We start from the raw sequence: 14,988 nt of genomic DNA, 5'->3' as shown, positions 1-14,988 counted from the left end.
GTTCATTGGAAGGACTGTTGCTGAAGCTGAAGCTCCAATACTTTGACCACCTATTGAGAAGAATTAACTCATTGGAAAAGACCCTGATGCTGGGAAAGATTGAAGGCAGGAGGAGAAGGGGACGACAGAAGACGAGATCCAAATGGCATCACCGACTGGATGGATAGGAGTTTGAGCACGCTCCCGGAGTTGGCGATGGACAGGGAAACCTGGCGTGCTGCAGTCCATGGGGTCGCAAACATTCCGACACGACTGAGCGGCTGAACTGAATGGGGAGAGCGGCTGGAGAAGGGCACGGCGACTCATTCCAGTATTCTTGCCTGGAGAATCCCATGGACAGAGAAGCCTGGTGGGCTGCAGTCCAGTGGGTCGTAAAGAGTCAGACACGACTGAAGCGACTTGGCACGCACACGCAGAGGGCACCTCTATGCAGAGGGAAGACCTGCATAGAGCGATAATATTAATAAAAACCTGTCCAAGAGCGCCACCTGGAGGGGAGCTGAGACTTAGCAGCAAGAAGCTGAAGCCTAAGGCTACCTGTGGGTCTAGGGTAAGGGGCCCCTCCAGACCAAGGGTGAGACATGTAGGTGAGAGACCCCGGTAATGATGTGGGCTGCAGGTTAGGAAGAACTTTCAAGAGTTACTAGATGAAGAGTCAGCTTTCTACACATAGCTAGCCTGGGGAGATGTGTGGCAGGCCACCCAGTACTAGTTAGAATTTGATTTTTAAAAATTTTTATTAGTATTCTTTTTGGCTGTACCACAGGGCATGTGGCATGAGCAGGCATGGAGCCCGAGTCAGGGATGGAACCCCACCAGAGTTCCAGAGTTCCCTGACCAGGGATGGAAACTGAGCCCCTGGCCCTGGGAGTCTTAACCACTGGTCTGCCAGGGAGGTCCCAAGAGCTGATTTTTAGAGTAGAACGCTCCTCTCTCTCCCCTATTTCAACCCCGAAGGAAACAAAAGCAGCCCAGTGAGTGAGTAAGGAAGAGGATCTCAGGATGTGTGAGCAGAGGGAGAGGGGAAGCAACATTCATCCGCCACACAGAGTCGCTCCCACATACAGACCCACAGACTCACATGCAGTTTTCCCTGCTGTGTGCTATCTACCCAAAATAGATCTGGAAGGTGCAGAAGAGATGCTTTTAACCTTAAATAAACTTTTTGTTTGTTTGTTTTTTGGCTTGTACTCTTTGTACATCTTTTTTTTAAATTTATTTATTTTTTATTGAAGGATAATTGCTTTACAGAATTTTGTTGTTTTCTGTCAAATCTCATCATAAATCAGCCAAAGGTATACATATATCCCCTCCCTTTTGAACTTCCCTCCCATCTCCCTCCCCATCCTACCCCTCTATGTTGATACAGAGCCCCTGTTTGAGTTTCCTTAGCCATACAGCAAATTCCCATTGGCTATCTATTTTACATATGATAGTGTAAGTTTCCATGTTATTCTTTCCATACATCTCGCTCTCTCCTCCCCTTTGTACATCTTTTATTGTGGTAAAATACACATAACATCCAATTTCTCATTTTAACCGTTTTAAAATGTAGGATTCAGCAGGACCGAATTGTTGCATACCCAATTGGGTATTGCTGTTTACCCATCTCCAGAACCCTTTCATCAAGCCCAACCGAAACCCCATGTCTGCTAAACAAGAACTCCCCATTACCCTCCCCCCACCCCTACCCCCTGCTTCTGTCCTCAGGAAGCACATTCTACCCTCCATCTCTGTGCATCTGACCACTCTGTGTGGCTCTCAAAACTGCGATTACTGAAATGAGACTTTTGTAACTTGAAGTGACCCTGGAAATTTTCCCAGTGCAGTGTCCAGAAAAGACATGGGCCTTCCCAGTATTCAATTCAAAGGGGTGATGATGAACCAGCCCCAGAGAACAAGTCCAAATGGGGATTGGCTGTTCTCTGATTTCTTTGACCACCAGGAAAGGAAACTCTGGTCTTCAGCGTCTGGGACCCTGAAGGAAGCAGGCAGACACTGGCTCCTGCCTGCTGGGGTCGCTTATCCGAGTGGCTGGTCTTGATGGGGTTGGGGGTCGGGATGGCGGCCAGGAAGCCACCAGAGGGCACAGCAGGGAGGTTGATGAGCCCCAGAATCAGAGGGGCCTCAGGGGCCTAAGTCAGAAGCCTGTCTGGAGAGTCAAGTCCTGCTCCTGCAGGAGAGCCCTGCAGCCTGCTTTTTTCACTTAGCACATCTTGAAGGGTGTGCATGTCAAGACATGAAGACCCACCTCTGTCTTTAAATTGCTGCATGATGCAGAATTACCAGCACTTAGGTTTCCCAGGTGGCTCACATAGTGAAGAATCTGCTCGTAACGCAGGAGACCTGAGTTCAGCCCCTGGGTGAGGCAGATCCCCTGGAGAAGGGCATGGCTACCCACTCCAGAGAATCCCATGGACAGAGGAGCCTGGTGGGCTACAGTCCACCGGGTCACAAAGAGTCTGGCACGACTGAGCAAGCATCACTTTCACTTTCAGGTCACCGATTCCCAAGGTGGTGGACGTTATGGTTGATTATACTTTTCTGCTATTAGCTGTTACTTCAGTAAACATCTGTCTCTCTTCGTGGACTTGTGTTTCTCTAAAGTTGCTTAATTATTCAGTCACAGGCAGGTCATACTATCACGCATTACATCACTCATTACATGGGCGAGTGACAAGGTTAGAGTGTGACTTAGAAGGGTTGAAAAAGTCATACGAGAGAACTATCTTTTGGAAATGACCTTTTGAAATGGAACAGTTAGACCACCTCTAGAACTGTCATCAAGGGTGGCCCCGGCCACATTCGTTCAGTGGGTTGGACAACATGGAGCGGAAGATCTTGGGGAGGAAGAAAAGCAGCTTCTGTGCCGGACGATATGGTCACCCTTAGATTATAATAACGTGCATGTTGTTAATATAGCCATTGTTTTGTGTGTCTGTATTTTATTCCTCACTACTGTATAATTAGTTGACAATGCTATTTACTTAAAAAATATATATATCCAGGTGGTGCAGTGGTAAAGAATCCACCTTCCAATGGAGGGGATGTGGGTTTGATCTTTGGTTGGGGAACTAAGATCACACAGGCCACGGGGGAACTAAGATGACACAGGCCACGGAGCAACTAAGCCTGTGCGCCACGACCACTGAACCAGTGCCTCAACTCAAGAGCCCGTTAGCTGCAAACTACAGAGCTCGTGTACCACAACTAGAGAGAAGTCTGCGTGCCATAACAAAAGATCCCACATGCTGCAACTAAGACCCGATGTAGGCAAAAATAAAGTTTTCTTTTAAAAATAATGAGGCTGATCAAAACACAGTAAGAGGAATCTCAAGATGATTATCTGAGTTGATTGTGCTGTCCTGCATGTGGCCCCTCACCTGCCTGTGCACCCCTAAAACTTCTCTTTAAAAGCTCTTGCCCCCTGATCATCAATGGTGAGTTGGTTCTTCGGGACATGAGTCTACCTTCTTCCCAGGATTGCTGGCTTCCTCAAGAAAGCTATCTTTCCTTTTACCCAACACGTGTCTCTCAATATTGATTTCTTGAGCAACACACAGTTGAACCTGAGCTTGGTAACCAGATAGGAACCCTGCACCCCTTGCCAGGGCTGATTTTTTCTGAATGTTCATGAAACAGGAACCATAGGCACCCAAGAGCATTGCAGGGACATTCAGATCAGACAGTGATTGAGGAAATGCTGTGAAAATGGAAAAGCACTAGATAAGAATGAGTTTTAATAAAGACCTGAAAAGCTAAGCATAAATATGGATACAACATACAAAAGATGAGATAAAATCTGAAGTGAGACACTTGTCAAAAGTCCTGAGATTTTATTAATTTATGGCAGAAAGTGAAGAAGAACTAAAGAGCCTCTTGATGAAAGTGAAAGAGGAGAGTGAAAAAGTTGGCTTAAAGCTCAATGTTCATAAAACTAAGATCATGGCATCCAGTCGCATCACTTCATGGCAAATAGATGGGGAAACAGTGGCTGACTTTATTTTTCTGGGCTCCAAAATCACTGCAGATGGTGATTACAGCAATGAAATTAAAAGACAATTAATCCTTGGAAGGAAAGTTATGACCAACCCAGACAGCATATTAAAAAGCAGAGACATTACTTTGCCAACAAAGGTCCATCTAGTCAAGGCTATGGTTTTTCAGGGGTCATGTATGGATGTGAGAGGTGGACTATAAAGAAAGCTGAGCGCTGAAGAATTGATGCTTTTGAACTGTGGTGTTGGAGAAGACTCTTGCGAGTCCCTTGGACTGCAAGGAGATCCAACCAGTCCATTTTAAAGGAGATCAGTACTGGGTGTTCATTGGAAGGACTGATGTTGAAGCTGAAACTCCAATACTTTGGCCACCTGATGGGAAGAGCTGACTCATTTGAAAAGACCCTGATGCTGGGAAAGATTGAGGGCAGGAGGAGAAGGGGACAACAGAGAATGAGATGGTTAGACGGCATCATGGACTCAATGGACATGGGTTTGGGTGGACTCTTGGAGTTGGTGATGGACAGGGAGGCCTGGCGTATTGCAGTTCATGGGGTCGCAAAGAGTGGGACATGACTGAGCGGCTGAACTGAACTGATTGGGGAAAAAACCCTGGGTAGAACTATATGCACAAAATCTCAAAAGATCAGAAGCAATCCATGTCAACAGCATGGGCTCAGGAGTTTATCCATACTTCCCGTTTAAAACACATCATGTTTCCCTGTGACTATAAAAATAGCACATGGTCTTTGTAGAAAATCTGAGAAATAGCGGACAGCATAAAAAGGAAAATAAAAATCACCCATAATCCCACCACTCAGAGATCACTATTAACATTTTTGGTATATCTCTCCTATGCTTAAAAAAAACCCTGTACTTGTATTTTATCATGATTGATATCACACGAAACACAGTTTTGTGTCATGCCTTTTTCACTTAGCATTGTATCAGGGACATTTCTCCAGGACATTACAGATGCTTTGTAGTGACTACGAAGGTCATGGTCACTTCTGGTTCAGCCCCACATGAGAACCGAGCTTTCGTAGCAGGCTGAGCACCATGCTGCCTGGATGGGGAAAATAAAGGAGAACCAGAAAAGCAGATGTGGGAGATCTGAGTCCATAACACCAACAGATTAGGAGCTGAGCTCCTGTGGGAAGGAGTTCTGGCTCTAAGCGGCTCTGTCTACACGTGGGAATCCCCCTGCTTCGCTGGAGGACCTGCTGGTGGATTTCATTCATCTGAGATCAGACCTGGCCAGCTTCAGTGGCACGAGGCTCTGACATGAAGGTCAGCCAAGATAGAAAGCGTTTCTGGGGGACCTCCCTGGCGGTCCAATGGTTAAGACTCCACCTTCTAATGCAAGGAATATGGGTTCAATGCCTGGTCAGAGAAATAAGATCTCATATGCTGCAGGGTGTGACCAAAGATGAAAAATAAATAAACAAATCTTGTTTAAAAAAAAAAAAGTCTTTCTGAGCTGACACTCATAGTCAATGGAAATCGTGGCTCCATTTGCTCCCTGGCACCTTTTCGGGAGCAAGGTTAGCAAGAGTCAGGGTCCCTGAGTAAGAACCTGCTCTGAGAGGCTTTGGGCCTTCAGCTCCATGGCTGACTGAGACTCTAAAAGCAAAACCAAACCACAAAAAAGAGAAATCACCCCTGGATAGTTGGCAAAGATAGCACTTTAAAGTCACCTGGGGTCTTCGCATGACATCCTAGGCATTGCTGGGGTGTCACGTTGGTGTGAAACCAGCAAAAAAGGAGAGAGAGGAGGAAAAGGGGTGGAGTAGGGGATGCCCCAAGTGTCATTCTATGAGGACCGGATTGTCAGGTGCAAAGTGCTCGTGGTTTTCTTTCTCTGGAGAGCGCTGGTTGTTACATCATGGGGTAAGCGATGACAAAATAGTTAAGCTCTGAATTGATCAGCTTTCTGTACTTCCTGTAAATTTCCCGCAGTGTCCTGTCCTCTTCATTCGTCTCATATCTGTTTGTGTAAATTCTCACCTGTGCCAACAGAGAAACACATCTGCACACACGCACCCTGTGACTACATCACCCAGGCCCCGAAGACAATCCAAATGAGGTACCCGTACAATTGTTGGCAGAATCAGGAAAAGCCCGAACCCAACTATTAATGCTGAGGATGATTACTACTAATTATTAATCCTAAACTCCAGATTCTCTTGGAAATTAGCAATTTCACAGAAGGGACAGACTTGTGAGATATCCAACCCCCATGCCCTGCCTCATCCCTGACCTTCATCCCAGGAGTGGACACCTGCCTCCGAGAAGCCCCTGTGTCCCTGCCCTCAGTGGAACCCACCCCAGGGTGCTCTTACCTTGAGTGTACGCAGGGCACATTGCCCTTCCTGCCGGCTCTTTAGGATCCGCTCCACAAACTTAACATCCAGGAAAGCCCAGATTTTGAAATAAAACAACTTCCTGCAGGATAAGATGAGGAGGTGCAGCTCTTCATCCAGAGACTCATGGCTGTTGTTGAATTCAAAAGTTAGTTTCTGGAAAAGAACCAATGGGGCAGACGATGTGAACAGAGATACTGGGACTTAGCTGGATCATTTCATAGCACTTTCATGATCCAGCACTGGCCTGGTGGCCGTGGTGGTTTAAGTGTTTTATTTATTTATTGGATGTGCCACGTGGCACACAGGAGCCTAGTTTCCCTGATCAGGACCAGGGCTGGAACCCATGCTTCCTGCAGTGGAAGCGGAGTCTCAACCACTGGCACACTGGGCAAGTCCCCTCCAGTGCCTTAGATAAGGGACACTGGACACGCAGTTGTCAGAGGAAGGGATTTGGGAATGCAAGTGATCTCATCCAAGTTTCCAAAACTTTGAGTTTTGAGGCAATGTACCTAGATTCTGGAGACCAAGATGGTGTTCCTGGCCTTGCAGTGGACCGGCCAGGTGATTATGGGCAACACCAAAAGGTAGTATGATGTAGCCTGCCCACTTCAGGGCTGTGTGAGCGTAAATGACCTCTTCACACTTTGTCATCCCTCACTGTAAGTATTGGTGTTTCTTAATTTATAAGTTTATTAATGAACTTATTAATTTATCATTTATTTGTTATATAATTATAAATTTATTAAGTGGTATAAATTAATTAATTTACTAGATTGCACTGGGTCTTAGTTGTGGCACGCAAACTCTTAGTTGCATCATATGGGATCTAGTTTCCTGACCATGGATCAAAGCTGGGTCTCCTTGCATTGGGAGTGTAGAGGCTTAGCCACAGGACCACCAGGAAAGTCCCAGTAGTGGTATATATACCCCTGTATATTCATGCTCACAACCTTGTGTGAGGTCCTTGTTACTCAGTCGCTCAGTTGTGTCTGACTCTTTGTGATCCCCTGGACTGTAGCCCGCCAGGCTCCTCTGTCCATGGGATTCTCCAGACAAGAATACCAGAGTGGGTTGTCATGCCCTTCTGCAGGGGATCTTCCCAACCCAGGAATCGAACCTGCATCTCCTCCATTGGCAGTCATGGATTCTTTACCGCTGAGCCACTTGAGAAGACTGTGAGGTCCTCAGTAGGGGACAAAATGATGCTGATTTAATAGATGGGGAGCTGCCAGATTAGAGAATAGCCCACACCTCTGAGCTCTTCGGTAACTTGGGTCAAGTCTGGTTTTTTGTCTGGTTTGGAGTTGCTCTGTGTCCCATGTGCTGCTGTGTCAGGTGGATGAGTGGAAGGGGCTGCCCATCTGCTGGTCACCGGTGGAGGCACCTGCATGCTCAGGCCTCAGAGTTCTGAGCCAGGGATATAGGCACTTTCCTTGGTGGAGAGTCAACCAAGAGTGGGTTTCATGTACAAGAAGCAAGCAGTAGCTTTTGTCCTCTGCTGTGGTCTTGGGGACCAGGAGAGGCATAGTTTGGTGACCTTTCTCAGAATCTCAACTTAAGGCTTCCCTGGTGGCTCAGATGGTAAAGAATCTGCTTGCAAAGAAGGAGATGCGGGTTTGATCCCTAGGTTGGAAATATCCCCTGGAGAAGGAAATGGCAACCCATTCTAGTATTCTTGCCTGGAGAATCCCATGGACAGAGGATCCTGGGAGGCTACAGTCCATGGGGTCGTAAAAGAGTTGGGCATGGCTGAGCGTCTAACACTTTCACCTTTTGAGAGCAGGCAGGAGGAACCAGGGGGCAGCCACTCCTCCCAGGCCTCCCGGCCCTCGGGTCGTACCTACCTGCAGAGTGTGCCGAAAGGTGGGCAGGAGATCCGTCAGGGTGGGTCTCATGGACCAGTCGGGGTCGCTGAAATAGCAGCTTCTCAGACTGATGCTCCTAATGGGGATCTCCTGTAAGAGGATCCGGGCCAAGCGCTCGTACTTCATGACCCGCTCAAAGAAGAAGTTGACCCTCAGGCTGGTGGCGTGCCTGGCCAGCTTGGCCCAAGACATGCCCCAGATGACCTGCCCGTGGGGGTCATGAACGTGGCACTTGATGTTCATGGTCCGGAGGGTGCCAGTGTTGTGGTCGCACAGGTTCTCCAGCAGCTCGTCAGAGATGCAGTTGTAGTTGAGAGTCAGGAACACCAGGTTGCGGAACGTGGCCATGGTCTTGTTGAACTGGGGACTGCTGTAGACGGCGAGGTGGTGGCTGAAATAGTCCTCGATGTTGAGCTCCGTCACCGTGCTCTCGCTCCGTAAGTAGCTCAGGGCGTTGAGGATGTGGCAGCCTTGTTCCGTGGTGAGCCTGGCCCCCTTCAGGCTGAGATAGTTCAGGTGTTTGCCCATCTTCTTCAAGAAGAAGCTCAAGCTTTTCATGAATGAGCTCCTGATGCTGTTCCTCCAGACCATGCGGTCCAACTCGAGATGCTGGATGGAGAGAGATTTCAGACGGTTGTTACTCTTGCCCAGACATGAGAGGAGGCCTCGCATGGTGACCTGGAACTTCTTGGTCAGGACAGCGTTGTAAGGATTCAGGAATTTGATCTCCAGGTGCTCCAGGTAATGACCAAATTTCTTAACATACCAAAGGGCTGACTCGAATTCGGACGCATGTACCCTGGAAGGTCTCCCGCTGAACGTGATGGTCCTGTATCGCCAGAGGTCAGCCGAATACATCGTCTGGTTCCACTTCCTGCAGACAAGGGCCGCTCTGGACCTGTCCCTGTCTCCCAGCCACCAGAAGACACGACGCAGGCACACATCGGGCAGGGTGGCCCAGCAGCTCTGGTCTTGAGGCTGGATCAGTTGGTCTTCTTCGTCCATCGGGGAACCAGGATGTCCACTGCAGCTGCGTGGTGGGCAGGGCTTCCAAAAATGAGGAAAGAAAAGCAATCACTTGTTTTCTGTGGGAATAAAAAGGAAGACCATTACCTGCCAAACACATATTAAACCTAATGCAATGAACTTGCTCTGCAGCCCCCTGTGTCAGTACTGGGCTGGTGCATGGGGGACAAAGATAAATACACCATACGGTGTACACCCACAAGGATTCACAACCCAGCAGGGGTCTAGAGGGGACACAGACCAGGACTGTTACAACACTGTGGGAGACAAGAAAAGGCTCAGGTATATTCGTGGTGCCTCTGCCTCTGCTCAGTCGCTTAGTCGTGTCCGACTCTTTGCGACCCCATGGACTGTAGCCCACCAGGCTCCTCTGTCCATGGGCTTCTCCAGGCAAGAATACTGGGGTGGGTTGCCACTTCCTCCTCCAGGGGATCTTCCTGACCCAGGAATCGAATCCACGCCTCTTGCATCTCCTGCATTGGCAGAAAGATTCTTCACCCACTGAGTCATCTGGGAAGCCCATTCATGGTGCAGGGTAGCACAAACAAAGCATGATGAATTCTTTCTGGGTAAGAAGTAGTAGAGAGGGCTGCTTGGAGGAGGTGGCATCTGAGCTGAGGTTTGCAGGGTGGATATGTGTGTGCAAAGCAGATAGGTTGGTGGTGGAGGATCTGGTATACTCCAGGAAGAGGGAACAAGATGGGTGAAGTCACAGGATGTGAGCATATGTGATGTGTTCATATTCAGGGAATTAACAGTTTTTTGAAGCTTAATTTGTGACAGGCAAGGAGCGATGAACCTGGATTTGGGGCAGTGGGAAGTGCTGGCTCAAGGGCATCATTCAAGATGCTCTGAATGATGTGATAAAGGCTGTGTCCTAGAGGAATTCTGACATCTTCTCTGGATGAATCACTGTGTTGAGCGACACTGCTGATGGCTGTGTCTCTATTCGGGGCTTCCCAGGTGATGCCAGTGGTAAAGAACTCGCCTGCCAATGCAGGAGACAGAAGAGACATGGGTTCGATCCCTGGGTCAGGAAGATCCCCTGGAGGAGAGCATGGCAGCCCACTCCAGTATCTTTGCCTGGGAAATCCCATGGACAGAGGAGCCTGGTGGGCTACAGTCCATGGGGTTGCAAAGAGTTGGACACGACTGAAGCGACTAGCCGTGTACACACGTGTCTCTATTCAAAAGGCACAGCTGCAGAACAAAGGTGGAGAACCTCGCTGACATCAGGGCAGGTCTAAGGATCACATGCCCAGTAGTGCTGTGGACAGTCTTGAGGTAAAGAAAGAATACTCTGGGGGAGTGGAGGAAGGATGGTCTAGAGCAGAGTCCAGGCTTGAAGCCTGGAACTAGGGCAGCATGATAGTGGGAATCAGGGTGAATTGTGAGTTTTTTAGTGGACATGATTTGGCAATTGGTGAACAGAGAAATGGAAGGACTGGAAAGTCTCTGACTTGATTGAATTGCAGGTGGTACCCCAGTCAAGCTAGGGAGTCCCAGGGAAGAACTGGGCTAAGGCCCTACCAGATACACTGAGCTCTCGGTCAGACTTTTCATAGTCATCTGCTGTAATCTTCATGGCTTTGCTTTCAAAGTTTCCCATGCTTGAAAACTACCCTCCTTTTCTCTACCTCTCCCCAGCCCTCCATTTTTAAGGTTTAAGCCCTGCTGCTGTTGCTGCTAAGCTGCTTCAGTCGTGTCCGACTCTGTGCGACCCCATAGATGGCAGCCCACCAGGCTCTGCCATCCCTGGGATTCTCCAGGCAAGAACACTGGAGTGGGTTGCCATTTCCTTCTCCAATGCATGAAAGTGAAAAGTGAAAGTGAAGTCGCTCAGTTGTGTCCAACTCTTAGCGACCCCGTGGACTGTAGCCCACCAGGCTCCTCCGTCCATGGGATTCTCCAGGCAAGAGTACTGGAGTGGGTTGCCATTGCCTTTTCAAGGTTTAAGCCCTATGGCTCCACAAAGCTTTTATTGACTTTTTTATTCATTGTAGCTCAGAGCTGGAAGAGACCTGAGAATTGAATTTTTTTTTTTTAACAGATGGAAACTAGACACAGAGAGGTGAAGGATCTTGCCTGTGGTCACACAGTAGGTTAGTAATAGGACCCAGGTTAGACCTCGGCTTTCTTACTTTCTCTTGTACTTTTTTCCTGCCTCTACTTTTCAGGCCTTGGATGCAGAGGGACAAGTTAATCATAATTTTCAGTTCAGGACAGACATTTGTCTGTGCAAGAACTCTCTTTGATTTTATGACTCTGTGTGACCCCCATAGACTATAGCCCACCAAGCTCCTCTGTCCATGGGATTTTCCAGGCAAGAATACTGGAGCCATTTCCTCTCCAGGGGATCTTCCTCACCTAGGGATTGAACCTGGGTCTCCTGCATTGCAGGCGTATTCTTTACTGTCTGCACCTGGGTCTCCTGCATTGCAGGCGTATTCTTTACTGTCTGCACCACGAGGGAGCCCATTTATTCCCTTTAACTCTATGTCCCACTTCGCCGTTCCCCACCAGAGGCAACTATTCCGGTGTGCTTTATGTGCTTCGTTTTGTTTGTGTGTGTGCTTGCCAAGTGTGTGTTCCACGTCTGTAAGCACCACTCACGTTGCCCTGTGTACGTCTCACGCTGCATCTGTCATCTGAGTAGACCCTCTGGTGGATAGTCTCCTATTCATTCTCCCCAGGAGGGGCTCCCGGGGCTCTTCCAGCTCTCCCCAACACCACAGTGGTGATGAGCATCCTCAAATGAGATCCTGTAGGTTTCCTCCATGCCTTTATCCTCACTACCCCATCATCACCTACTGAACAATTTGGTCCCTTCCTCCAGCTGGCCCTCCCATCTCCCACCCAGATAGGCCTCTGCATGGAAACTGGTAGCAGCCTATCCCCACCCAGGATACAGGGCTCTGGTGGGTTCAGCCCGCCCCCTTCTCTTTCCCCTTTCAGTGTCGAAGCCTTTCTCTTCTATGAAACCCACACACTCTTTGGGATGAGGAACAGCCTCATTCTTTTTTGAGGAAGTATTTTAACTAATGAAGAAAAAAGAGTGTGTCTTTCTTCACATATAAACTGTCCGGGGCTAGGGGACCCCACAGCACTTAGCATAGAGCAAGGAACCTATAACCCAGGGATTGAACCTAGGTTTCCTGCATCGCAGGCAGATTCTTTACCATCCGAGCCATCAGGGAAGTCTAAGAATACTGGAGTGGGTAGCCTATCCCTTCTCCAGTGGATCTTCCCAACCCAGGAATTGAACTGGGGTCTCCTGTATTGGAGGCGATTCTTTATCAGCTGAGCTACCAGGAAAGCCCTAAGAGGTGCACAAGAAAAGCTGCTGCTGCTACTGCTGCTAAGTCACTTCAGTCGTGTCCGACTCTGTGCGACCCCATAGACTGCAGCCCACCAGGCTCCCCCGTCCCTGGGATTCTCCAGGCAAGAACACTGGAGTGGGTTGCCATTTCCTTCTCCAATGCATGAAAGTACTGGAGTGGGTTGCCATTGCCTTCTCAAGAAAAGCTAAAACCAGGGAATTCCATGGTGGTCCAGTGGTTGACTCCTGGTTTCCACTGCAGGAGGCACAGTTTCCATCCCTGGATAGGGAACTAAGATCCCAGAAACCTCACAGTGCTACCAAGGAAAGAAAAGAAAGGAAAAAAGCTGCTGCTGCTGCTGCTAAGTCGCTTCAGTCATGTCCGACTCTGTGTGACCCCATAGACGGCAGCCCACCAGGCTCCCCTGTCCCTGGGATTCTCCAGGCAAGAACGCTGGAGTGGGTTGCCATTTCCCTCTCCAATGCATGAAAGTGAAAAGTGAAAGTGAACAGGGTCAGAATAGTTATCAGACACTTTAAACCATAGGGTGGGGCTGGAAGAACTTTGGTGGGTTGGGAATGGTGTTGCAAGCCTTCCAAAAGTCATGTCATTACCTGGAACCTATGTTATCCCTCAAGAGGCGGTGTAGATTAGTGGGTTAGATTCTAGTTCTGTCACCTGCAGTATGTAACTTTGTGTGTGTGTTCTCTGTTGAGTCGAGACTCTCTGTGGCACCATGGACCGTAGCCTATCAGGCTTCTCTGTCCATGGGATATTCCAGGCAAGAATACTGGAGTGGGTTGCCATTTCCTACTCCAGGCAATCTTCCCCACCCAGGGATCGAACCTGCGTCTCTTGTGTCTCCTGTATGGGCAAGTGGATTCCTTACTACTAGCACCACCTGGGAAGCCCCTCCACATCTGTTGATACGGATAATTGTTCCTTTCTCCTAGTGTTGGGGGGATTAAATGGACTGATAGATGGAAAACACTAGAACAGTGCCTGGCATATAGTAAATGTTACACAAGTGTTTGCTGCCATCAGAAAGTTGGTGCCAACGTGCTTCTAAATAGCATCCCTATAAGGAAGGTATTTACAAATGGGGAAACAGGTGTTAGAAGGTTAGGAAAATGAGATGGGTAAGTGGGGACCAGGATTCGAACCCAGATGCGGGAACGTAGGCCGGGTTCACAACGTCACACAGCTGCCAAGCCTGGGAGGACACCTGGGTGTTCCATCACCCGGGGTGCGGAGAGGACCCAGGAGCCTCCCGGGGGCGGCGGGTGAGGAGGGGCGCCCACCCCGCCGCGCGCGTTACCCGTTTGCGGGGCCCCGCTTCTCCGGCTGCAGGGACCGCAAGCGCCAGGCCTGCTCCGCCCGCGCCGCCTCCGCTCCGACGCCAACTCCGCCGCCCGCGGCCCGGCCGAGGCTAGAGGCCCAGCGGCCCGCGGCCTCTGTGACGCGCCGCCACCTGCCGGGGTCTGCTCATCCCCACGGCCGCGGGGCCCAAACCCGGGGTGATCGCGCAGGTCGAGGGGCCAGAGTAGGTGCCCCCATCCCGCAGACGGCCGGGGAGGCGCCCCTGTCAGGGGCGGGAGGCAGGAGGCTGGGCCCCACAGCCCCTACCCTCTGCCCGGCCCCTCGGCACACGGGGAAGAGGTTCTGCCCAGGACTTGGGTTGTGCAGGTCCGATCGTTCGCCACCTTTCCTGTCCGGATCCAGCCCCAGTTCCTGTCCATTGTCGGGCGCTCTCTGGGAAGCCAAAGCCACTGCCAGCCCAGCCTTAGTGTTAGTAGCTCAGTCGCTTCTGAGTCTTTGCGACTGTGGACTGTAGCCTGCCAGGCTCCTCTGTCCATGGGATTCTTGTGGCAAGAATACTGGAGTGGGTTGCCATGGCCTCCTCCAGGGCATCTTCCCAACCCAAGGATGGAACCTCAGCCTCCTGCCCTGCAGGCGGATGCGTTACCGTCTGAGCCACCAGGACCCAAAGAAGGCCTTAAGCAAACCTGACTCAGCCAACCTAACAAAGCTTGAGAAAGGTCACACTTCTGCAGTTTTGGGTGGGTGGGGGCACACCCAAGCACCCACTGTCCTGGGCTCTGTCCTCCCTAGTGGGAGCTGGTACCCTAAGGGGTCTCCCCACAGGCCAGCAGACAGTTAGGGCTGTGCTACTCGCCGGGAGGGGGCTGCTTCTCTGGGTGTCTCCCAGCTGCTCCCCCTGCCAGCGGCCTCCACTGGCACCTCTTCGTGCATTACCTGGCTGCCCCCACCACCCAACCTCATTTTTCTCTTCCTCGCTCTCTCATTTTCTGCCACTCCCCTTCCCATGCTGTCCTAGCTGCTGCTCCCCCACCCCACCCACCCCCGGCCCTGGAAAACCAGTCAAAAATCTAAAGAAAGGTGGAGGACAGGC

At 50.0% G+C, this 14,988-nt stretch overlaps 1 protein-coding gene across 1 annotated transcript; it reads right to left on the bottom strand.

Moving 5' to 3' along the window:
- Positions 1–4,522: 4,522 nt before the first annotated feature.
- FBXO39 (F-box protein 39) lies at positions 4,523–13,973 on the bottom strand. The gene is made up of 4 exons (XM_025280803.3): positions 13,894–13,973; positions 8,209–9,314; positions 6,341–6,517; positions 4,523–6,005 (listed from the first exon to the last, which is right to left on the bottom strand). The coding sequence occupies exons 2-4, from the start codon at positions 9,232–9,234 to the stop codon at positions 5,877–5,879; spliced, it is 1,332 nt and encodes a 443-aa protein (XP_025136588.1). The 5' UTR covers positions 9,235–9,314; positions 13,894–13,973; the 3' UTR covers positions 4,523–5,876.
- Positions 13,974–14,988: the final 1,015 nt, after the last annotated feature.

The sequence above is a fragment of the Bubalus bubalis genome, chromosome 3 (genome assembly GCF_019923935.1).
Source record: "Bubalus bubalis isolate 160015118507 breed Murrah chromosome 3, NDDB_SH_1, whole genome shotgun sequence".
Classification (NCBI taxonomy): Eukaryota; Metazoa; Chordata; class Mammalia; order Artiodactyla; family Bovidae; genus Bubalus; species Bubalus bubalis.
The sequence above is the reverse complement of the archived record's forward strand: the minus strand, read 5'-3'. Positions and strand labels throughout refer to the sequence as shown.